This window comes from Entelurus aequoreus, linkage group LG27, assembly GCF_033978785.1.
Source record: "Entelurus aequoreus isolate RoL-2023_Sb linkage group LG27, RoL_Eaeq_v1.1, whole genome shotgun sequence".
Lineage (NCBI taxonomy): Eukaryota > Metazoa > Chordata > Actinopteri > Syngnathiformes > Syngnathidae > Entelurus > Entelurus aequoreus.
The window spans coordinates 33,698,356-33,724,973 of NC_084757.1; the positions used below are offsets into that span (position 1 = coordinate 33,698,356).

General features: G+C 41.1%; 1 protein-coding gene across 1 annotated transcript; it reads left to right on the forward strand.

Moving 5' to 3' along the window:
* The first annotated feature begins 5,804 nt into the window (after window positions 1–5,804).
* On the forward strand, window positions 5,805–26,618 carry lnp1 (leukemia NUP98 fusion partner 1). The gene is made up of 4 exons (XM_062038511.1): window positions 5,805–6,193; window positions 16,324–16,569; window positions 18,121–18,222; window positions 26,144–26,618. Exons 1-4 carry the CDS (start codon window positions 6,008–6,010, stop codon window positions 26,318–26,320), a joined length of 711 nt encoding a protein of 236 aa, XP_061894495.1. The 5' UTR covers window positions 5,805–6,007; the 3' UTR covers window positions 26,321–26,618.

The window sequence follows — 26,618 nt, forward strand, 5'->3', positions numbered from 1 at the left end:
GCGTAAAAAATTTAGTGTATAAAAATTCAGTGTAAAAATATTTCAGTGTTTAAACATTCAGTGTATAAAAAAACAATGTTTTAAAAAATATTCAGTATTTAAGATTTCAGTGTATAAAAATTCAGTGTTTAAAACGTCAGTGTAAAAAATCAGTGTATAAAAATTCAGTATAAAAAATGGCAATGTTTAGAAAATCAGTGTAAAAATATTCAGTGTTTTAAAAAGCCAGTGTAAAAATATTCAGTATATAAAATTTCAGTGTATAAAAATTAAGTGTTTAAAAATTCAGTGTTTAAAAAATCAGTGTAAATATATTCAGTGTATAAAAATTCAGTGTTTACGTCAGTGTAAAAAGTGTGTATAAAAATTCAGTGTAAAATGTTTTTTTTAAACATCAGTGTAAAAATATTCAGTCATTAAGCATTCAGTGTATAAACATTCAGTGTAAAAAAATTCAATGATTAAAAAATCTGTGTAAAAATATTCAGTATTTAAAATTTCAGTGTAGAAAAATTTAGTGTTTAAAACGTCAGTTTTACACTGAACGTCATTCAGTGTAAAAAAATCAATGTTTAAAAAAATCAGTGTAAAAATATTCAGTGTTTAAAAATTCAGTGTTAAAAAAAATCAATGTTTCAAAAATCTGTGTAAAATATTCAATGTTTCAAAAAATCTATGTAATATATTCAGTATTTAAAAATTCAGTGTATAAAAATTAAGTGTTTAAAAAAATCAGTGTAAAAATATTCAGTGTTTAAAATGTCAGTGTAAAAAATTCTGTGTATAAAACTTCAGTGTAAAAAAATTCAATGTTTAAAAAAAATCAGTGTAAAAATATTCAGTATTTAAAAAATCAGTGTAATAATATTGAGTGTATAAACATTCCGTGTTTAAAACTTCAGTGTAAAAATATTAAGTATTTAAAATTTTAGTGTATAAAAATTAAGTGTTAAAAAAAAAAACAGTGTAAAAATATTCAGTATTTAAAAATTCAGTGCCTTTTGTATGCGGTTTTGCACGACTCGTGTCATGTGACTTTAAACTTGACACCTCATTGGCTGCTTCTGAGACAGGAGCGACCGCTTCATCTTAATTTACCGGAAGTGAGTCTTGCTTTTTGAAGCAGCACATTTTTTACACTAAATTTTTATTCACTGAATTTTTAAAACACATGCATTTTACTAACACATGTTTTTTTCAATTAAATTGTCAGCATAATTTAATGTAAAAAAAAAAGAAGAAGAAGTAAGTTCACGAAATTCGAACACAAAAAATTCAGTTCCATAAATTCAGCGTCAAAAAAAGCTTTCGTAACAAAGACACAAATTAACCTTCTCTCGCTCTCCTTGCATGATTTTGTCCACTTACTCCTTTAGCTTGACGGGGATCGAAACTGAAAGTTAACTTTGCGACATTCTTCTCCCTTGGTCTCGTTCCTGGTGCCTCTTCTTCTGGAGATGAGATACGATGTGTGTGTTTGCGGGGACAGGAAACATGGTGCGCACAATGTTGTGTACATGTGATGAGATCTCATGTAGAGTACATTGTGCCCGAAGGTGGGACAGTTTGTTGTTGTCAGACTCTAGGTTAGCATGTGTGTGTGTGTGTGTGTGTGTGTGGGTCAAACACACACTGTCCCATTTGTCTGATGCTACTCGATTCTGGCCAGCAGCCAAGCGTCCTCAACCTGAAAGCTGCCAGCTCGTCACTTTTTCAGAGTTGTCGGGTAGAAACTCTTTGAGTTGTTGTTGGTGTTGTGAAGATGAAGACCATGTCAGTCCAGGAGGTGTTGAACTTTTCTGACACCTTCTTGTCTCCTGCTCAGTGATTAGTGTAAGCAGATCTGAACGATACCATAAAAAACATTTATAAACCATAAGAAGAAGCCTAGAATTGATCCCGGAACACACAGGGAGCCAATGCCCAGATTTTAAAACTGGTGTAATGTGAGCCCGCCTTCTGAGATGAGTTGTGTAGTCGTCCTGGTGTGCGACGAGAGATGAGTTGTGTGACACGTCCTTCCTTCCTATATTCTTTCTTTCCTATAATACTTCCTTCCTTCAATTCTTAACTCATACCCCCTTTGTTCATTCCTTCCTTCCTTCCTATATTCCTTCTTTCCTATAATACTTCCTTCCTTCAATTCTTAACTCATACCCCCTTTGTTCATTCCTTCCTTCCTTCCTATATTCCTTCTTTCCTATAATACTTCCTTCCTTCAATTCTTAACTCATACCCCCTTTGTTCATTCCTTCCTTCCTTCCTATATTCCTTCTTTCCTATAATACTTCCTTCCTTCAATTCTTAACTCATAGCCCCTTTGTTCATTCCTTCCTTCCTTCCTATGATCCTTCCTTCCTTCAATCCTTAACTCATTCCTTCCTTCCTTCGTTCCTTCATTCCTTCCTTCCTTCCTATATTCCTTCTTTCCTATAATAATTCCTTCCTTCAATTCTTAACTCATACCCCCTTTTTCATTCCTTCCTTCCTTCCTTCCTATAATCCTTCCTTCCTTCCTTCAATCCTTAACTCATTCCTTCCTTCCTTCCTTCCTTCCATTGTTCATTCCTTCATTTCTTCCTATAATCCTTCCTTCCTTCCTTCCTTCCTTCTTTCCTTCCTTCCTTCAACCCTTAACTCATTCCCTTCCTTCCTTCCTTTGTTCATTCCTTCCTTCCTTTCTTCCTATAATCCTTCCTTCCTTCAATGCTTCCCTCCTTCCCTCTTTCCTTTCTTCCTTCCTTTCTTCCTTCCTTCCTTCCTATAATCCTTCCTTCCTTCAACCCTTAACTCATTCCTTCCTTCCTTCCATTGTTCCTTCCTTCCTTCCTTCCTTCCTTCCTTCCTATAATCCCTCCTTCCTTCAACCCTTAACTCATTCCTTCCTTCCATTGTTCATTCCTTCCTTCCTTCCTTTCTTCCTATAATCCTTCCTTCCTTCAACCCTTAACTCATTCCCTTCCTTCCTTCCTTTGTTCATTCCTTCCTTCCTTTCTTCCTTTCTTCCTATAATCCTTACTTCCTTCAATCCTTCCCTCCTTCCCTCTTTCCTTCCTTCCTTCCTTCAACCCTTAACTCATTCCTTCCTTCACACCCTTCTTTTCTTCCTTTGTTCCTTCCCCTCCCTCCTTTGTTCCTTCCTTCCATGTTTCCTTAGTCCTCTTGGTTACTTCCTTCTTATATTCCTTCTTTCCTATAATACTTCCTTCCTTCAATTCTTAACTCATTCCCCCCTTTGTTCATTCTTTCCTTCCTTCCTATAATCCTTCCTTCCTTCAATCCTTAACTCATTCCTTCCTTCCTTCGTTTCTTCCTTCCTTCCTTCCTTCCTTCCTTCCTTCCTTCCTTCCTTCCTTCCTTCCTTCCTTCCTTCCTTCCTTCCTTCCTTCCTTCCTATATTCCTTCTTTCCTATAATACTTCCTTCCTTCAATTCTTAACTCATTCCCCCCTTTGTTCATTCTTTCCTTCCTTCCTATAATCCTTCCTTCCTTCAGTCCTTAACTCATTCCTTCCTTCGTTTCTTAATTTCTTCCTTTCTTCCTTCCTTCCTATAGTCCTTCCTTCCTTCCTTCAACCCTTAACTCATTGCTCCTTCCTTCCTTTGTTCATTCCTTTCTTTCTTCCTTCCTTCAATCCTTCCTTCCTTCTTTCAAACACTTAACTCATTCCTTCCTTCCTTCCATTGTTCGTTCGTTCGTTCGTTCGTTCGTTCGTTCCTTCCTTCCTTCCTTCCTTCCTTCCTTCCTTCCTTCCTTCCTTCCTTCCTTCCTTCCTTCCTTCCTTCCTTCAACCCTTAACTCATTCCTTCCTTCCATTGTTCATTCCTTCCTTCCTTCCTTCCTTCCTTCCTTCCTTCCTTCCTTTCTTCCTATAATCTTCCCTTCCTTCAACCCTTAACTCATTCCCTTCCTTCCTTCCTTTGTCCATTCCTTCCTTCCTTTAATCCTTCCTTCCGTCAATCCTTACCTCCTTCCTTCCTTCAACCCTTAACTCATTCCTTCTTTCACACCCTTCTTTTCTTCCTTTGTTCCTTCTCCTTCCTTCCTTCCTTCCATGTTTCCTTGGTCCCCTAACGTAAAGTTTGACTGTACGATAATATCAATGAGACGGTGAATGGAAACTACCAACCGTTTTTGGGGGTTGTGTAACGTTGTGTAATGTCGGGTAACATTTGTGTAATGTTGTGTAAAATTGTGTAACGTTGTGTAATACTGTGTAACACTGTGTAGCACTGTGTAACGCTGCGTAACGCTCTGTAACGCTCTGTAATGCTCTGCAACGTGTCAAATTGTGTAACACTGTGTAACGCCACGTAACGCTGTGTAACGTGTCAAATTGTGTAACACTGCGTAACGCTGAGTAACATGCCAAATTGTGTAACTCTGTGTGATACTGTGTAACGTGTAACATTGGTTAACTTCTCTGACATCTTCTTGTCTCCTGCTCAGGGCTTAGTGTAAGCAAATCTGACCGATAAGAAGGGCCGATACCATAAAAAACATTTATAAACCACAAGAAGAAGCCTAAAAAATTTTTTTGAACCGACCTTTTCTTTTGAACTGTTTTGTAATCAAAGGCGACGGCTGTTTACGACCCCCGTCCCTTTGGAAGCAGCTGTTGCCATGTGGTCAGGGAAGGTCCAAAAACAAAGAAGGAGGCGTGCGATCTTTTGGCAGAGCGTGATGACACTGTGCAAGGGTACAGATGTGCACGTTTCTCCTCACTGAGCCAAATTGAATTCTGTCTCTGTTTGATTCTTTGCTTCTTGTCCTGTTTAATAGATGTCATCAGTGTTTGAACCTGACAATTAGTGTAAGCAAATCTGACCGATAAGAAGGGCCGATACCATAAAAAACATTTATAAACCACAAGAAGAAGCCTAAAAATTTTTTTTGAACCGACCTTTTCTTTTGAACTGTTTTGTAATCAAAGGCGACGGCTGTTTACGACCCCCGTCCCTTTGGAAGCAGCTGTTGCCATGTGGTCAGGGAAGGTCCGAAATAAAAGAAGGAGGCGTGCGATCTTTTGGCAGAGCCTGATGACACTGTGCAAGGGTACAGATGTGCACGTTTCTCCTCACTGAGCCAAATTGAATTCTGTCTCTGTTTGATTCTTTGCTTCTTGTCCTGTTTAATAGATGTCATCAGTGTTTGAACCTGACAATTAGTGTAAGCAAATCTGACCGATAAGAAGGGCCGATACCATAAAAAACATTTATAAACCACAAGAAGAAGCCTAAAAAATTTTTTTGAACAGACCTTTTCTTTTGAACTGTTTTGTAATCAAAGGCGACGGCTGTTTACGACCCACGTCCCTTTGGAAGCAGCTGTTGCCATGTGGTCAGGGAAGGTCCAAAATAAAAGAAGGAGGCGTGCAATCTTTTGGCAGAGCGTGACGACACTGTGCAAGGGTACAGATGTGCACGTTTCTCCTCACTGAGCCAAATTGAATTCTGTCTCTGTTTGATTCTTTGCTTCTTGTCCTGTTTAATAGATGTCATCAGTGTTTGAACCTGACAATTAGTGTAAGCAAATCTGAACGATAAAAAACATTTATAAACCACAAGAAGACGCCTAAAATTGATCCTGGAACACACAGGGAGCCAATGCCCAGATTTTAAAACTGGTGTAATGTGAGCCCGCCTTCTGAGATGAGTTGTGTAGTCGTCCTGGTGTGCGACGAGAGATGAGTTGTGTAGTCGTCCTAGTGTGCGATGTGAGATGAGTTGTGTGACACGAGCTAGAGGCCAGTGGGACACATGCGGTGTCAAACTGCGCTCCATAATTATCGATGATTATAGGTCATGCGCATGGAAAGTATGGCGAGTGGACTTTGCCTCAGGCCGCTGCCGCGCTGGAAAGACAAAAGAGGCTCGGTGCCAAAACCCTGACATGCTCTTCCTTCCTCGCATCCGACACCAGCGACCTTCATTCCTCTCCACCGAAGAGCGAGATATCAGGATCGCGGCCGGTATCGTCCCCGAGTCTGCAGCCTGTGTGAGCCGCCATGGCGCTGCGTCTGCTGCCCGCCATCATCACGGACAACGACGACGACGACGACGGCAACTTCACCAACTGGATGAGCAGCTACTGGGGGCACGGCGCCGAGGGCGGACGGTCCCGGGACAGGAAACACAGCTTTCGAAGACCCGCAGGGACCAGAGTGGACCGAAGGGCGTCGCTTCCCACCGTGGTAAAAACTTCACCTTTGTTCATGAAAGTCTTACATATTAATATTCATCAAGAGGGATGTAAATAACTAATATTCACAATAATAATATCATTATTTCATTGGCTTTTTAACTGTTTACATTGTGTATATCAGGGGTGTCCAAACTTTTTGACTTGGGGGCCACATTGGGCTAAAAGAATTAGGTCGAGGGCCAAAAGCTGAATTTTTAAACTGAATATTTTTACACTGATTTTTTTAAACATTGACATTTTTTACACTGAATTTTTATACAAACCCTGTTTCCATATGAGTTGGGAAATTGTGTTAGATGTAAATATAAACGGAATACAATGATTTGCAAATCCTTTTCAAGCCATATTCAGTTGAATATGCTACAAAGACGACATATTTGATGTTCAAACTCATAAACATTTTTTTTTTTGGCAAATAATCATTAACTTTAGAATTTGATGGCAGCAACACGTGACAAAGAAGTTGGGAAAGGTGGCAATAAATACTGATAAAGTTGAGGAATGCTCATCAAACACTTATTTGGAACATCCCAGAGGTGAACAGGCTAATTGGGAACAGGTGGGTGCCATGATTGGGTATAAAAGTAGATTCCATGAAATGCTCAGTCATTCACAAACAAGGATGGGGCGAGGGTCACCACTTTGTCAACAAATGCCTGAGCAAATTGTTGAACAGTTTAAGAAAAAACTTTCTCAAGCAGCTACTGCAAGGAATTTAGGGATTTCACCATCTACGCTCCGTAATATCATAAAAGGGTTCAGAGAATGTAGAGAAATCACTGCACGTAAGCAGCTAAGCCCGTGACCTTCCATCCCTCAGGCTGTACTGCATCAACAAACGACATCAGTGTGTAAAGGATATCACCACATGGGCTCAGGAACACTTCAGAAACCCACTGTCAGTAACTACAGTTGGTCGCTACATCTGTAAGTGCAAGTTAAAACTCTCCTATGCAAGGCGAAAACCGTTTATCAACAACACCCAGAAGCGCCGTCGGCTTCGCTGGGCCTGAGCTCATCTAAAATGGACTGATGCAAAGTGGGAAAGTGTTCTGTGGTCTGACAAGTCCACATTTCAAATTGTTTTTGGAAACTGTGGACGTCGTGTCCTCCGGATCAAAGAGGAAAAGAACCATCCGGATTGTTCTAGGCTGTGTGATGGTATGGGGGTGTATTAAATGTTTTAAGTCTCGTCTTAAGACCCACATTTATTCTTTGGCTTTTAACACTACGTGAGTTGTGTGGTCTTCTGTCCTCTTTTGTCCTCTGTGTTTTTTTAAAATAAATTTTGTTGTCTATTTTACTGTTTTAATTGGTTTTATCCTTTAAAATAGTTTTTAATGATATTTATTTTTTATATTGTTTTTGTATTGGTTTTCTATTCCTTTATTCTTTGTTTTTATTCAGTCATTGGTGTAGCATAATATTGTTTTTAATATTGTTTTTAATATTGTTTTTAACATGGCTGTACAGCACTTTGGAAACATTCTTGTTGTGTAAATGTGCTATATAAATAAAGTGGATTGGATTGGATTGGATTATTAGTGCCCAAGACATGGGTAACTTACACATCTGTGAAGGCACCATTAATGCTGAAAGGTACATACAGCTTTTGGAGCAACATATGTTGCCATCCAAGCAACGTTACCATGGTTACCCCTGCTTATTTCAGCAAGACAATGCCAAGCCACGTGTTACATTAACGTGGCTTCATAGTAAAAGAGTGCGGGTACTAGACTGGCCTGCCTGTAGTCCAGACCTGTCTGCCATTGAAAATGTGTGGTGCATTATGAAGCCTAAAATAGCAGAAGGGAGACCCCCGGACTGTTGAACAACTTAAGCTGTACATCAAGCAAGAATGGGAAAGAATTCCACTTCAAAAATGTGTCTCCTCAGTTCCCAAAACTTTACTGAGTGTTGTTAAAAGGAAAGGCTATGTAACACAGTGGTGAACATGCCCTTTCCCAACTACTTTGGCACGTGTTGCAGCCATGAAATTCTAAGTTAATTATTATTTGCAAAAAAAAAAAAAAGTTTATCAGTTTGAACATGAAATATGTTGTCTTTGTAGCATATTCAATTGAATATGGCTTGAAAAGGATTTGCAAATCATTGTATTCCGTTTATATTTACATCTAACACCATTTCCCAACTCATATGGAAACGGGGTTTGTACACTGATTGTTTTACACTGACGTTTTAAACACTGAATTTCTATACACTGAAATTTTAAATACTGAATATTTTTACACTGAATTTTTATACACTAAATTTTTTACACTGATGTTTTAAACACTGAATTTTTATACACTGAATTTTTGAACTGAATATTTTTACACTGATTTTTTAACATTTAATTTTGTGTATAGTTACTTTACATGCAGTTACTATACATATATATATGTATATATGTATATGTGTATATATGTATGTATATACAGTCGTGGTCAAAAGTTTACATACACTTGTAAAGAACATAATGTCATGGCTGTCTTGAGTTGCCAATCATTTCTACAACTCTTATTTTTTTGTGATGTAGTGATTGGAGCACATACTTGTTGGTCACAAAAAAACATTCATGAAGTTTGCTTCTTTTATGAATTTATTATGGGTCTACTGAAAATGTGAGCAAATGTGCTGGGTCAAAAGTATACATAAAGCAATGTTAATATTTGCTTACATGTCCCTTGGCAAGTTTCACTGCAATAAGGCACTTTTGGTAGCCATCCACAAGCTTCTGCTGGAATTTTTGACCACTCCTCTTGACAAAATTGGTGCAGTTCAGCTAAATGTGTTGATTTTCTGACATGGACTTGTTTCTTCAGCATTGTCCACACGTTTAAGTCAGGACTTTGGGAAGGCCATTCTAAAACCATAATTCTAGCCTGATTTAGCCATTCTTTTACCACTTTTGACGTGTGTTTGAGGTCATTGTCCTGTTGGAACACCCGACTGCGCCCAAGACCCAACCTCCGGGCTGATGATTTTAGCTTGTCCTGAAGAATTTGGAGGTAATCCTCCTTTTTCATTGTCCCATTTACTCTCTGTAAATAAAGCACCAGTTCAATTGGCAGCAAAACAGGCCCAGAGCATAATACTACCACCACCATGCTTGACGGTAGGCATGGTGTTCCTGGGATTAAAGGCCTCACCTTTTCTCCTCCAAACATATTGCTGGGTATTGTGGCCAAACAGCTCCATTTTTGTTTCATCTGACATCACATGGACAAAGATAAGACCTTCTGGAGGAAAGTTATGTGCTCAGATGAAACAAAAATGGAGCTGTTTGGCCACAATACCCAGAAATGTGTTTGGAGGAGAAAAGGTGAGGCCTTTAATCCCAGGAACACCATTCCTACCGTCAAGCATGGTGATTTACTGTAAGCGTTAAATAAAATAAAATAAATAATTTGACTTATTTTTAACATTTTATTGACTTAGACCCTTTATGGTCCCCGGGAGCCCAAAAGGTAAAAAAAACAAAAAAACAAAAAAACAAATCCATATATTTTGTTATGGTTTGAAAATGAAAAATACCAAAATGGCCCCCGCATGCTTTCATTTTTGCATGTGCGGCCCTCAGTGGAAAAAGTTTGGACCCCCCTGATCTAAGGCAGCACTAAGATCCAGTAGAACCAAGACTGAGAGTCAGAACTCCACCTGAGATCGTTCACCATCTTTAAAAGTACTTTGGTTCTCCCTAAATGCAGACTGAAACTTCCATAAATATTACATTTATTTACAAACATCTAATAATTGTTGGAAAACTACTTGTTGTAAAATTGTACATAATAGATGCAAGTAATGGAACACACATGTACATTCTACCTTCCTTCCTTCATTCCTTCCTTCCTTCCTTCCTTCATTCATTCCTTCCTTCATTCCTTTCTTTCTTTCTTGCATTCTTCCTTTCTTCCTTCCTTTCTTTCTTTCTTTCTTTCTTTCTTTCTTTCTTTCTTTCTTTCTTTCTTTCTTCCTTTCTTCCTTTCTTTCTTTCTTTCTTTCTTTCTTTCTTTCTTGCATTCTTCCTTTCTTCCTTCCTTCCTTTCTTTCTTTCTTTCTTTCTTTCTTTCTTTCTTTCTTTCTTTCTTTCTTTCTTGCATTCTTCCTTTCTTCCTTTCTTTCTTTCTTTCTTTCTTTCTTCCTTACTTCCTTCATTCCTTCCTTCCTTCCTTCGTTTGTTCCTTCCTTAATTTATTCCTTTCTTTCTTCTTTTTTCCTTTCTTCCTTTCTTTCTTTCTTCCTTCCTTCCTGCATTCACTCATTCCTTCCTTTCTTCCTTCCATTCTTCCTTCAGTCCTTCCTTCCTTCTTAAAAATGTTCACTCATTACTTCCTTCCTTTTCTCTTTCCATCCTTCCTTTCCTCCTTCTTTCCTTCCTTTTTTCATTTGTTCCTTCTTTCCTTCCTATGTTCCTTCCTTTCTATAATCGTTCTTCCTTCCTCTGCACCTTCATTCCTTTCTTACAATGTTCCTGTCTTCCCTTAAAGGCCTACTGAAATGAATTTTTTTTATTTAAACGGGGATAGCAGATCTATTCTATGTGTCATACTTGATCATTTCGCGATATTGCCATATTTTTGCTGAAAGGATTTAGTATAGAACAACGACGATAAAGATTGCAACTTTTGGTATCTGATAAAAAAAAGGCTTGCACCTACCGGAAGTAGCGTGACGTAGTCAGTTGAACATATACGCAAAGTTCCCTATTGTTTACAATGATGGCCGCATGAAGTGAGAGAGATTCGGACCGAGAAAGCGACAATTTCCCCATTAATTTGAGCGAGGATGAAAGATTTGTGGATGAGTAAAGTGCAAGTGAAGGACTAGTGGGGAGTTGAAGCTATTCAGATAGGGAAGATGCTGTGAGAGCCGGGGGTGACCTGATATTCAGCTGGGAATGACTACAACAGTAAATAAACACAAGACATATATATACTCTATTAGCCACAACACAACCAGGCTTATATTTAATATGCCACAAATTAATCCTGCATAAAAACACCTGCGTGTTTGTTATGCTAGCTCCTAGCTCCTCTGCTAGCTCCTAGCTCCATAGAACACGCCAATACAATTCAAACACCTGATCAACACACACAATCACTCAGCCCAAAAGACCGTTTACCTAACCCAAGGTTCATAAAGCTTATATATTTTTAAAAAGTTACGTACGTGACGCGCACATACGGTCAAGTTATCGAATGTTTAGCAGCCAAGGCTGCATACTCACGGTACCTGATATTCAGCTGGGAATGACTACAACAGTAAATAAACACAAGACATATATATACTCTATTAGCCACAACACAACCAGGCTTATATTTAATATGCCACAAATTAATCCTGCATAATAACACCTGCGTGTTTGTTATGCTAGCTCCTAGCTCCTCTGCTAGCTCCTAGCTCCATAGAACACGCCAATACAATTCAAACACCTGATCAACACACACAATCACTCAGCCCAAAAGACCGTTCACCTAACCCAAGGTTCATAAAGCTTATATATTTTTAAAAAGTTACGTACGTGACGCGCACGTACGGTACGGTACGTGTTATGCTAGCTCCTAGCTCCTCTGCTAGCTCCTAGCTCCATAGAACACGCCAATACAATTCAAACACATGATCAACACACACAATCACTCAGCCCAAAAGACCGTTCACCTAACCCAAGGTTCATAAAGCTTATATATTTTAAAAAAGTTACGTACATACGCAAAAAAAAGCCAAAGCTGCATACTCACAGTAGCACGTCTGCGTCTTTGTCATCCAAATCAAAGTAATCCTGGTAAGAGTCTGTGTTGTCCCAGTTCTCTACAGGCGTCTGTGTATCCAAATCAAAAGTCCTCCTGGTTAGAGTCTCTGTTATCCGAGTTCTTCCATCTTGACTGCATCTTTCGGGAATGTAAACAAAGAAGCGCCGGCTGTGTACTGTTGTGGCTGACTACGTTCGAAAAATACGTCCATTTCGCACCGACAACTTTCTTCTTTGCTTGCTCGGCTTCCTTCTCCATAATGCAATGAACATGATTGAAACAGATTCACGAACACAGATGTCCAGAATACTGTGGAATTATGAAATGAAAACAGAGCTTTTTCGTATCGGCTTCAATGTGGAAGGCATACCCGTGTTCGCCGGGCTACGTCACACGCATACGTCATCCTCAGAGGCGTTTCGAACCGGAAGTTTAGCGGCAAATTTAAAATGTCACTTTATAAGTTAACCCGGCCGTATTGGCATGTGTTATAATGTTAAGATTTCATCATTGATATATAAACTATCAGACTGCGTGGTCGGTAGTAGTGGCTTTCAGTAGGCCTTTAAGCCTTAACTAATTTCTTCCTTCCTTCCTTTGTTCGTTCCTTCGTTCCTTCCTTCCTTCCTTCCTTCCGTCCGTCCTTCATTCCTATATTCCTTCTTTCCTATAATACTTCCTTCAATTTTTAACTCATTCCCCCCTTTGTTCATTCCTTCCTTCCTTCCTTCCTTCCTTCCTTCCTTCCTTCCTTCCTTCCTTCCTTCCTTCCTTCCTTCCTTCCTTCCTTCCTTCCTTCCTTCAACCCTTTCCTTAGTCCTCTTCGTCCGTTCGTTCGTTCGTTCCTTCATTCCTTCCTTCCTATATTCCTTCTTTCCTGTAATACTTCCTTCCTTCAATTCTTAACTCATTCCCCCCTTTGTTCATTCTTTCCTTCCTTCCTATAATCCTTCCTTCCTTCAATCCTTAACTCATTCCTTCCTTCCTTCGTTCCTTCATTTCTTCCTTTCTTCCTTCCTTCCTATAGTCCTTCCTTCCTTCCTTCAACCCTTAACTCATTCCCTTCCTTCCTTTGTTCATTCCTTCCTTCCTTTCTTCCTATAATCCTTCCTTCCATCAATCCTTCCCTCCTTCCCTCTGTCCTTCCTCTCTTCCTTCCTTCCTTCCTTCCTTCCTTCCTATAATCCTTCCTTCCTTCAACCCTTAACTCATTCCTTCCTTCATTCCATTGTTCATTCCTTCCTTCCTTCCTTCCTTTCTTCCTATAATCCTTCCTTCCTTCCTTCCTTCAACCCTTAACTAATTCCCTTCCTTCCTTTGTTCATTCTTTCCTTCCTTTCTTCCTATAATCCTTCCTTCAACCCTTCCCTCCTTCCCTCGTCCCTCTTTCCTTTCTTCCTTCCTTTCTTCCTTCCTTTCTTCCTTCCTATAATCCTTCCTTCCTTCAACCCTTAACTCATTCCTTCCTTCCTTCCATTGTTCATTCCTTCCTTCCTTCCTTCCTTCATTTCTTCCTATAATCCTTCCTTCCTTCCTTCCTTCAACCCTTAACTCATTCCCTTCCTTCCTTCCTTTGTTCATTCCTTCCTTCCTTTCTTACTATAATCCTTCCTTCCTTCAATCCTTCCCTCCTTCCCTCTTTCCTTCCTTCCTTCCTTCAACCCTTAACTCATTCCTTCCTTCACACCCTTCTTTTTCTTCCTTTGTTCCTTCCCCTCCCTCCTTCGTTCCTTCCTTCCATGTTTCCTTAGTCCTCTTGGTCCGTTCCTTCCTTCCTTCCTTCCTTCCTTCCTTCCTTCCTTCCTTCCTTCCTTCCTTCCTTCCTTCCTTCCTTACTTCCTTCCTATATTCCTTCTTTCCTATAATACTTCCTTCCTTCAATTCTTAACTCATTCCCCCCTTTGTTCATTCTTTCCTTCCTTCCTGTAATCCTTCCTTCCTTCAATCCTTAACTCATTCCTTCCTTCCTTCGTTCCTTCATTTCTTCCTTCCTTCCTTCCTTCCTTCCTTCCTATAGTCCTTCCTTCCTTCCTTCCTTCAACCCTTAACTCATTCCTTCCTTCCTTTGTTCATTCCTTTCTTTCTTCCTTCTGTCATAGTTTGTAGTTGACGAACCCCAAGATGCAGATATGATGGCAGGCGTTGTGTGAGAAAACATGATTTAATAAAACATTTTGGCAAAAAACAAACAAAAGGGTACAAACAAAAGGCGCGCACAAGGCGGAGAACAAACTAAGCTATAAACTAAAATAGCACAAAGGCTACACTATGGACAAGAAACAAAAAACACACGTCAAATTGTGTAACACCACGTAACGCTGTGTAACACTGTGTAACGTGTCAAATTGTGTAACTCTGTATGATACTGTGTAAAGTGTAACATCGTGTAACACTGTGTAACACTGTGTAACACTGTGTATTACTGTGTAACGTGTCAAATTGTGTAACACTGTGTAACGTGTCAAATTGTGTAACACTGTAATGCTGTGCAACATGCCAAATTGTGTAACTCTGTGTGATACTGTGTAATGTGTAACATTGTGAAACATCGTGTAACATTGTGTAACGCTGTGTAACGCTGTGTATCATGCCTAATTGTGTAACTCTGTGACATTGTGTGACGTTGTGTAACATTGTGTAAAGCTGTGTAACACTGTGTAACGCCACGTAACTCTGTGTGACACCTCGTAACGTGTCAAATTGTGTAACACTGTGTAACGCTGTGTAACATGCCAAATTGTGTGTGACGCTGTGAAACGCTGTGTAACGCTGTGTAACCTGTCAAACTGTGTAATGCTGTGTAACGTGTAAAATTGTGTAACGCTGTGTAATGCTATGTAACGTATACAATCGTGTAACACTGTGTAATGTTGTATAACGTGTCAAATTGTGTAACACTGTGTAACATGCCAAATTCTGTGTGACGCTGTGTAACGCTGTGTAACGCTGTGTAACCTGTCAAATTGTGTAATGCTGTGTAACGTGTAAAATTGTGTAACGCTGTGTAATGCTGTGTAACGTATAAAATCGTGTAACACTTTGTAATGTTGTATAACGTGTAAAATTGTGTAACACTGTGTGACGCTGTGTAATGCTGTGTAACCTGTCAAATTGTGTAATGCTGTGTAACCTGTCAAATTGTGTAATGCTGTGTAACGTGTAAAATTGTGTAAAGCTGTGTAATGCTGTGTAACGTATACAATCGTGTAACACTGTGTAATGTTGTATAACGTGTCAAATTGTGTAACACTGTGTAACATGCCAAATTCTGTGTGACGCTGTGTAACGCTGTGTAATGCTGTGTAACCTGTCAAATTGCGTAATGCTGTGTAACGTGTAAAATTGTGTAACGCTGTGTAATGCTGTGTAACGTATAAAATCGTGTAACACTTTGTAATGTTGTATAACGTGTAAAATTGTGTAACACTGTGTGACGCTGTGTAACGCTGTGTAATGCCGTGTAACCTGTCAAATTGTGTAATGCTGTGTAACGTGTAAAATTGTGTAAAGCTGTGTAATGCTGTGTAACGTATAAAATCGTGTAACACTTTGTAATGTTTTATAATGTGTAAAATTGTGTAACACTGTGTGACGCTGTGTGATGCTGTGTAAACGCTGTGTAACCTGTCAAACTGTGTAATGCTGTGTAACGTGTAAAATTGTGTAACGCTGTGTAATGCTGTGTAACGTATACAATCGTGTAACACTGTGTAATGTTGTGTAACGTGTCAAATTGTGCAACACTGTAACATGCCAAATTGTGTGTGACGCTGTGTAACGCTGTGTAATGCTGTGTAACCTGTCAAATTGTGTAATGCTGTGTAACGTGTAAAATTGTGTAACGCTGTGTAATGCTGTGTAACGTATACAATCGTGTAACACTTTGTAATGTTGTATAACGTGTAAAATTGTGTAACACTGTGTGACGCTGTGTGACGCTGTGTAACGCTGTGTAATGCTGTGTAACCTGTCAAATTGTGTAATGCTGTGTAACGTGTAAAATCGTGTAACACTTTGTAATGTTGTATAATGTGTAAAATTGTGTAACACTGTGTGACGCTGTGTGACGCTGTGTAATGCTGTGTAACGCTGTGTAACCTGTCAAATTGGGTAATGCTGTGTAACGTGTAAAATTGTGTAACGCTGTGTAATGCTGTGTAACGTATACAATCGTGTAACACTGTGTAATGTTGTGTAATGTGTAAAATTGTGTAACACTGTGTCACGCTGTGTCACGCTGTGTAACATGTAACATTGAGTAACATGTAACGTTGCGTAATGTTGTGTAACGCCGCGTAACGCTGTGTGGCGCTGTGTAACGTGTAAAATTGTGCAAGGTTGTGTAAAAACTTAATTCCTTTGTCAGTCCCAATTAGACGCCATGAAGCTGAAGCGGCTGCACGCCAACGCCATGGCGCCGGCCTCCGTCCACGGGCAGAAGAGGGAGGAGAAGGGCGAGGTGCGAAGTCACCAGAGAGCTCGCAGGGCTTCTTCCGACGACAGCGGGCGCCACAAGTCGGCCATGACAGAGAAGCGCATCAGCACCATCCCGGAACTCACCGAATCCCTGGAGAAGAGACTCTCTCTGCAGGACAAACACACATTGGCGGTGGTAAGTGACACACAACCACCTCTGTGGTCGCACAATTACACGATGCTTCCAGTTACTAACGGCATTAAACGGCATTTAAGTGCAAAAATAAGCTAACACATTAAAAGTGTTAAAGTCAGTTTTAATCACACACAAGTAAACCCTATGCAGGACTGCTTGTATCGCACATGATATCACACACAAGTAAACCCTATGCAGGACTGCTTGTATCACACATGATATCACACACAAGTAAACACTACGCAGGACTGCTTGTATCGCACATGATATCACACACAAGTAAACACGCTGCAGGACTGCTTGTATCGCACATACTATCACACACAAGTAAACACGCTGCAGGACTGCTAGCATCGCACATGATATCTCACACAAGTAAACACGCTGCAGGACTGCTTGTATTGCACATGATATCACACACAAGCAAACACTATGCAGCACTGCTTGTATCGCACATGATATCACACACAAGTAAACATTATGCAGGACTGCTTGTATCGCACATGATATCACACACAAGTCAACACGCTGTTGGACTGCTTGTATCGCACATGATATCACACACAAGTAAACACGATGCAGGACTGCTTGTATCGCACATGATATCACACACAAGTAAACACGCTGCAGGACTGCTAGCATCGCACATGATATCTCACACAAGTAAACACGCTGCAGGACAGTTTGTATCGCACATGATATCTCACACAAGTAAACACGCTGCAGGACTGCTTGTATTGCACATGATATCACACACAAGCAAACACGCTGCAGGACAGTTTGTATCGCACATGATATCTCACACAAGTAAACACGCTGCAGGACTGCTTGTATTGCACATGATATCACACACAAGCAAACACTATGCAGCACTGCTTGTATCGCACATGATATCACACACAAGTAAACATTATGCAGGACTGATTGTATCGCACATGATATCACACACAAGTCAACACGCTGCAGGACTGCTTGTATTGCACATGATATCACACACAAGTAAACATGCTGCAGGACTGCTAGCATCGCACATGATATCTCACACAAGTAAACACGCTGCAGGACTGCTTGTATCGCACATGATATCACACACAAGTAAACACGCTGCAGGACAGTTTGTATCGCACATGATATCTCACACAAGTAAACACGCTGCAGGACTGCTTGTATTGCACATGATATCACACACAAGCAAACACTATGCAGGACTGCTTGTATCACACATGATATCACACACAAGTAAACACTATGCAGGACTGCTTGTATTGCACATGATATCTCACATAAATAAACACGCTGCAGGACTGCTTGTATCGCACATGATATCACACACAAGTAAACATTATGCAGGACTGCTTGTATCGCACATTATATCACACACAAGTCAACACGCTGTTGGACTGCTTGTATCACACATGATATCACACACTAGTAAACACACACTGCAGGGCCATTTGTATCGCACATGATATCTCACACAAATAAACACGCTGCAGGACTGCAAATGTGCAAATGTTAAAAATGTACATTTGTGTTGTTGTTGTTTTCCAGAAGGATGTTGACAAGTTGTGTGCGCTCTGCCATGACAACGTCTTCCAAGATGGCGGCATGGCGCTTGAAGGACTGCCGTGTGTGCACGCCCTACATGAGGAGGTGAAGATAGCACATGGTCACTTGGTCACTTGGTCACATGGTCACATGGTCACTTGGTCACTTGGTCACATGGTCACTTGGTCACTTGGTCACATGGTCACATGGTCACTTGGTCACATGGTCACTTGGTCACTTGGTCACATGTTCACTTGGTCACATGGTCACATGGTCACTTGGTCACATGGTCACATGGTCACTACTTCACACATGTTTACTTTTGCACTTATTATATGTGTTACACTATTGGTCTTCTTTTCTACCATCATGTTGTGGTGAACAATGCTAACAACACAAAATGCTAGCAACACGCGATGCTAACAACACGCAATGTTAACAACACACAATGCTAACAACATGCGATGTTAACAACACACAATGCTAACAACACGCAACGGTAAGAACGCGCATGGCAACGTCGCGCAATGTTAACAACACACAATGCTAACAACACGTGATGCTAACAACACGCAATGCTAACATCACACGATGCTAACAACACGCAAGGGTAAGAATACGCAATGCTAATGTCGCACAATGCTAACAACACACAATGCTAACAACACGTGATGCTAACAACACGCAATGTTAACAACACACGATGCTAACAACATGCAATACTAACAACCAGAGGTGGGTAGTAACGCGCTACATTTACTCCGTTACATCTACTTGAGTAACTTTTGGGATAAATTGTACTTCTAAGAGTAGTTTTAATGCAACATACTTTTACTTTTACTTGAGTATATTTATAGAGAAGAAACGCTACTTTTACTCCGCTCCATTTATCTACATTCAGCTCGCTACTGATTTTTATCCATCTGTTTATGCACGCTTTGTTTGTTTTGGTCTGTCAGACAGACCTTCAAAGTAGGATCTATGCATGGCTGCGTGTCACCAATCAAATGCAGTCACTGGTGACGTTTGACTCCGTTTCACCAATCAAATGCAGTCACTGGTGACGTTTGACTCCGTTTCACCAATCAAATGCAGTCACTGGGGACGTTTCACCAATCAAATGCAGTCACTGGTGACGTTTCACCAATCAAATACAGTCACTGGTGACGTTTCACCAATCAAATACAGTCACTGGTGACGTTTCCCCAATCAAATACAGTCACTGGTGACGTTTCACCAATCAAATACAGTCACTGGTGACGTTTCACTCCGTTTCACCAATCAAATACAGTCACTGGTGACGTTTCACCAATCAAATACAGTCACTGGTGACGTTTCACTCCGTTTCACCAATCAAATACAGTCACTGGTGATGTTTCACCAATCAAATACAGTCACTGGTGACGTTTCACTCCGTTTCACCAATCAAATGCAGTCACTGGTGACGTTTGACTCCGTTTCACCCCATCAAATGCAGTCACTGGTGACGTTTCACTCCGTTTCACCAATCAATTGCAGTCACTGGTGACGTTTCACCAATCAAATACAGTCACTGGTGACGTTTCACTCCGTTTCACTCCGTTTCACTCCGTTTCACCAATCAAATGCAGTCACTGGTGACGTTTCACCAATCAAATACAGTCACTGGTGACGTTTGACTCGGTTTCACCAATCAAATACAGTCACTGGTGACGTTTCACTCCGTTTCACCAATCAAATGCAGTCACTGGTGACGTTTGACTCCGTTTCACCCCATCAAATGCAGTCACTGGTGACGTTTCACTACGTTTCACCAATCAATTGCAGTCACTGGTGACGTTTCACCAATCAAATGCAGTCACTGGTGACGTTTCACTCCGTTTCACCAATCAAATGCAGTCACTGGTGACGTTTCACCAATCAAATGCAGTCACTGGTGACGTTTCACCAATCAAATACAGTCACTGGTGACGTTTCACTCCGTTTCACCAATCAAATACAGTCACTGGTGACGTTTCACTCCGTTTCACCAATAAAATGCAGTCACTGGTGACGTTTCACTACGTTTCACTACGTTTCACCAATCAAATGCAGTCACTGGTGACGTTTCACCAATCAAATACAGTCACTGGTGACGTTTCACTCCGTTTCACCAATAAAATACAGTCACTGGTGACGTTTGACTCCGTTTCACCAATCAAATGCAGTCACTGGTGACGTTTCACTACGTTTCACCAATCAAATGCAGTCACTGGTGACGTTTCACCAATCAAATACAGTCACTGGTGACGTTTCACTCCGTTTCACCAATCAAATGCAGTCACTGGTGACGTTTCACTCCGTTTCACCAATCAAATGCAGTCACTGGTGACGTTTGACTCCGTTTCACCCCATCAAATGCAGTCACTGGTGATGTTTCACTACGTTTCACCAATCAATTGCAGTCACTGGTGACGTTTCACTACGTTTCACCAATCAAATGCAGTCACTGGTGACGTTTCACTCCGTTTCACCAATCAAATGCAGTCACTGGTGACGTCTCACTACGTTTCACCAATCAAATGCAGTCACTGGTGACGTTTCACCAATCAAATACAGTCACTGGTGACGTTTCACTCCGTTTCACCAATCAAATACAGTCACTGGTGACGTTTCACTCCGTTTCACCAATCAAATGCAGTCACTGGTGACGTTTGACTCCGTTTCACCAATCAAATGCAGTCACTGGTGACGTTTGACTCCGTTTCACCAATCAAATACAGTCACTGGTGACGTTTCACTCCGTTTCACCAATCAAATACAGTCACTGGTGACGTTTCACTCCGTTTCACCAATCAAATGCAGTCACTGGTGACGTTTCACTCCGTTTCACCAATCAAATGCAGTCACTGGTGACGTTTGACTCCGTTTCACCCCATCAAATGCAGTCACTGGTAACGTTTCACTACGTTTCACCAATCAATTGCAGTCACTGGTGACGTTTCACTCCGTTTCACCAATCAAATACAGTCACTGGTGACGTTTGACTCCGTTTCACCCCATCAAATGCAGTCACTGGTGACATCTCACTACGTTTCACCAATCAAATGCAGTCACTGGTGACGTTTCACCAATCAAATACAGTCACTGGTGACGTTTCACTCCGTTTCACCAATCAAATACAGTCACTGGTGACGTTTCACTCCGTTTCACCAATCAAATGCAGTCACTGGTGACGTTTGACTCCGTTTCACCAATCAAATGCAGTCACTGGTGACGTTTCACCAATCAAATACAGTCACAGGTGACGTTTGACTCCGTTTCACCAATCAAATACAGTCACTGGTGACGTTTCACCAATCAAATGCAGTCACTGGTGACGTTTGACTCCGTTTCACCAATCAAATGCAGTCACTGGTGACGTTTGACTCCGTTTCACCAATCAAATGCAGTCACTGGTGACGTTTCACTCCGTTTCACCAATCAATTGCAGTCACTGGTGACGTTTCACCAATCAAATGCAGTCACTGGTGACGTTTGACTCCGTTTCACCAATCAAATACAGTCACTGGTGACGTTTGACTCCGTTTCACCCCATCAAATGCAGTCACTGGTGACGTTTCACTACGTTTCACCAATCAAATGCAGTCACTGGTGACGTTTCACCAATCAAATACAGTCACTGGTGACGTTTCACTCCGTTTCACCAATCAAATACAGTCACTGGTGACGTTTCACTCCGTTTCACCAATAAAATTGGTCCGGCCCTCACTGACTTGGGACCATTGCAAAATCATGTGCGTCCCAAAGTCACCAGCCTTGGCGTCACTATAGACAGCGATTTTAAATTCGACAAACAAGTCAATGGCGTTTTAAAATCGTGTTTTTATCATCTTCGTCTTTTAGCAAAGGTAAAACCATTTTTATCTTTTAACCTTTTTGAACAAGTCGTGCATGCTTTTATTTCAAGTCGCCTAGACTACTGCAATGCACTTTATGCTGGCATTAGCCAAAAAGCTCTCTCCCGGTTGCAGTTAGTCCAGAACGCGGCAGCACGACTTTTAACAGGGGCCAGGAAACGTGAGCATATAACCCCAATTCTTCGGAGTTTGCACTGGCTCCCTGTTCATTTTAGAATTGATTTTAAATCCTTGCTGTTTGTTTTTAAAGCTTTACATGGACTGGCACCTCAGTATATCTCGGACCTCATCCAAATTTACACTCCTGCGCGCGCTCTGAGGTCCGAGAGCCAGCTCCAGCTCGTGGTGCCCAGGACGAGACTTAAAACCAGGGGAGACAGGGCCTTCTCTGTGGTCGGCCCTAAACTCTGGAACACTCTGCCCCTCCATGTTCAAACTGCTCCCACAGTGGAGTGTTTTAAGTCTCGTCTAAAGACCCACTTTTATTCTTTGGCTTTTAACACTACGTGAGTTGTGTGGTCTTCTGTCCTCTGTTGTCCTGTGTGGTTAGGGTTAGGGTTATAAATTTTGATGTCTATTTTACTGTTTTAATTGGTTTCACCCTTTAAAATCGTTTTTAATCATATTTATTTTTTATATTGTCTCTGTATTGGTTTTCTATTCATTTATTCTTTGTTTTTATTCAGTCATTGGTGTAGCATAATATTGTTTTTAATATAGTTTTTAATATTGTTTTTAATATTGTTTTTAACATGGCTGTGCAGCACTTTGGAAACATTCTTGTTGTGTAAATGTGCTATATAAATAAAGTGGATTGGATTGGATTGGATAAAATGCAGTCACTGGTGACGTTTCACTACGTTTCACTACGTTTCACCAATCAAATACAGTCACTGGTGACGTTTCACTCCGTTTCACCAATCAAATGCAGTCACTGGTGACGTTTCACTACGTTTCACCAATCAAATGCAGTCACTGGTGACGTTTCACCAATCAAATACAGTCACTGGTGACGTTTCACTCCGTTTCACCAATCAAATGCAGTCACTGGTGACGTTTCACTACGTTTCACCAATCAATTGCAGTCACTGGTGACGTTTCACTCCGTTTCACCAATCAAATGCAGTCACTGGTGACGTTTGACTCCGTTTCACCAATCAAATGCAGTCACTGGTGACGTTTCACTACGTTTCACCAATCAAATGCAGTCACTGGTGACGTTTCACCAATCAAATACAGTCACTGGTGACGTTTCACTCCGTTTCACCAATCAAATGCAGTCACTGGTGACGTTTCACTACGTTTCACCAATCAATTGCAGTCACTGGTGACGTTTCACTCCGTTTCACCAATCAAATGCAGTCACTGGTGACGTTTCACCAATCAAATACAGTCACTGGTGACGTTTCACTCCGTTTCACCAATCAAATACAGTCACTGGTGACGTTTGACTCCGTTTCACCAATCAAATGCAGTCACTGGTGACGTTTCACTACGTTTCACCAATCAAATGCAGTCACTGGTGACGTTTCACCAATCAAATACAGTCACTGGTGACGTTTCACTCCGTTTCACCAATCAAATGCAGTCACTGGTGACGTTTCACTACGTTTCACCAATCAATTGCAGTCACTGGTGACGTCTCACTACGTTTCACCAATCAAATGCAGTCACTGGTGACGTTTCACCAATCAAATACAGTCACTGGTGACGTTTCACTCCGTTTCACCAATCAAATACAGTCACTGGTGACGTTTCACTCCGTTTCACCAATCAAATGCAGTCACTGGTGACGTTTGACTCCGTTTCACCAATCAAATGCAGTCACTGGTGACGTTTCACCAATCAAATACAGTCACTGGTGACGTTTGACTCCGTTTCACCAATCAAATACAGTCACTGGTGACGTTTCACTCCGTTTCACCAATCAAATACAGTCACTGGTGACGTTTCACCAATCAAATGCAGTCACTGGTGACGTTTGACTCCGTTTCACCAATCAAATACAGTCACTGGTGACGTTTGACTCCGTTTCACCAATCAAATGCAGTCACTGGTGACGTTTGACTCCGTTTCACCAATCAAATGCAGTCACTGGTGACGTTTGACTCCGTTTCACCCCATCAAATGCAGTCATTGGTGACGTTTCACTACGTTTCACCAATCAATTGCAGTCACTGGTGACGTTTCACCAATCAAATGCAGTCACTGGTGACGTTTCACTCCGTTTCACCAATCAAATACAGTCACTGGTGACGTTTGACTCCGTTTCACCAATCAAATGCAGTCACTGGTGACGTTTGACTCCGTTTCACCCCATCAAATGCAGTCACTGGTGACGTTTCACTCCGTTTCACCAATCAATTGCAGTCACTGGTGACGTTTCACCAAAAAAATGCAGTCACTGGTGACGTTTGACTCCGTTTCACCAATCAAATACAGTCACTGGTGACGTTTGACTCCGTTTCACCAATCAAATGCAGTCACTGGTGACGTTTCACCAATCAAATACAGTCACTGGTGACGTTTGACTCCGTTTCACCAATCAAATGCAGTCACTGGTGACGTTTCACTCCGTTTCACCAATCAAATACAGTCACTGGTGACGTTTCACCAATCAAATGCAGTCACTGGTGACGTTTGACTCCGTTTCACCCCATCAAATGCAGTCACTGGTGACGTTTCACTCCGTTTCACCAATCAATTGCAGTCACTGGTGACGTTTCACCAAACAAATGCAGTCACTGGTGACGTTTGACTCCGTTTCACCAATCAAATACAGTCACTGGTGACGTTTGACTCCGTTTCACCCCATCAAATGCAGTCATTGGTGACGTTTCACTACGTTTCACCAATCAATTGCAGTCACTGGTGACGTTTCACCAATCAAATGCAGTCACTGGTGACGTTTGACTCCGTTTCACCAATCAAATGCAGTCACTGGTGACGTTTGACTCCGTTTCACCCCATCAAATGCAGTCATTGGTGACGTTTCACTACGTTTCACCAATCAATTGCAGTCACTGGTGACGTTTCACCAATCAAATGCAGTCACTGGTGACGTTTGACTCCGTTTCACCAATCAAATGCAGTCACTGGTGACGTTTGACTCCGTTTCACCCCATCAAATGCAGTCATTGGTGACGTTTCACTACGTTTCACCAATCAATTGCAGTCACTGGTGACGTTTCACCAATCAAATGCAGTCACTGGTGACGTTTGACTCCGTTTCACCAATCAAATGCAGTCACTGGTGACGTTTGACTCCGTTTCACCAATCAAACAGAGCCAGACGATTGACCACTAAATGGTAACACCCGAATAAGTTTTTCAACTTGTTTAAGTCGGGGTCCACGTTAATCAATTGATGGCACAGTGTGTTCCCAGGTGCCGCCCACACCTATCAGTTTATGGTTTGCGTAAAGGCTAACTTGTTATTTTCCTTTGTAATCTCTGCCTACTGAGCCTATGTTAAGTTAAGTTATTGTGGCTCAATTTGCCTTCATTTTTGTTATGTTAATGTATTATTATTATTTCATATATATTATTGTTTTAGTTGCTTAAGAGATATTCCTGGCTCTGAATTTACTCATTGCTATTTTTATGTTTTTGTGCATTATTTGTTGCCGTCATCATTGAACGAACAGGTTACTCATCAGTTACTCAGTACTTGAGTAGTTTTTTCACAACATACTTTTTACTTTTACTCAAGTAAATATTTGGGTGACTACTCCTTACTTTTACCCGAGTAATAAATCTCTAAATTAACAGTACTCTTACTTGAGTACAATTTCTGGCTACTCTACCCACCTCTGCTAACAACACCCGATGCTAACAACACACAATGCTAACAACACGCGATGCTAACATTATTATTTTTTTGTACTTATTATGATTTTGTTTATAATGAAGTCACTTCTTTGGAATGACTCCTTTTGCGCGGTGACCTTGTCTTTTGTTGTTGTTGTTCCAAATACTGCGTGGTGTTTGCAGCAAGAATGCTGTTATACTCATTGTTTGTTCCATTGTCTCTGTCATGTGCCAACATGCCAGTCCTGCCTCGCCATGCATGACCAGTCCTGCAGTGAAAACATGCCAGGCACCAAAATATGACAACTATTTCTCCATCTTTATCTGTTTTGCCCAAGGTCGGCCGCAGGTCGGTGCAGTGCCGAGCACGAAGCGGCAGCGAGGCGGCGGTGGCGGCGGCCTGTCTGGTGCGGCGACTGCTGAGTGGCAGGCGGAGGTCGGCGGACGAGCCCGTGTCGGCTATGGAGGGGCAGCACACTTTCCGCCGTCAGCTGTCCCTGCGGAGACACCGCTGATGTCTCATGTGGGCGGAGACACCGCTGATGTCTCATGTGGGCGGAGACACCGCTGATGTCTCCTGTGGTTCGAGGCCAACGCCATCTTCTGAACTTTTTGTTTATTTATGACTTATATATCTCATATTTCTGCTCTCGTTCTATAAAGTTGTGTTTGTAAAGTAGTTATTTCAACGTAGAATATATTTACACTCTCTTTTGTTAGCTAACTTTTTGTTGTTGTTTTTCTTCATTTGGTGTTGTTTAACAATGTGTGTAAGATTTAATGCTCATAATGTGTGTTCTTAAACCTAACAAA

Excerpts from the sequence above, each read along its gene's own strand:
- lnp1 (XM_062038511.1), top strand. The coding sequence starts at position 6,008 with ATGGCGCTGCGTCTGCTGCCCGCCATCATCACGGACAACGACGACGAC. Across the intron at positions 6,194-16,323 it reads GGGCGTCGCTTCCCACCGTG|TCCCAATTAGACGCCATGAA; the intron begins GTAAAAACTTCA and ends TTCCTTTGTCAG. Across the intron at positions 16,570-18,120 it reads ACAAACACACATTGGCGGTG|AAGGATGTTGACAAGTTGTG; the intron begins GTAAGTGACACA and ends GTTGTTTTCCAG.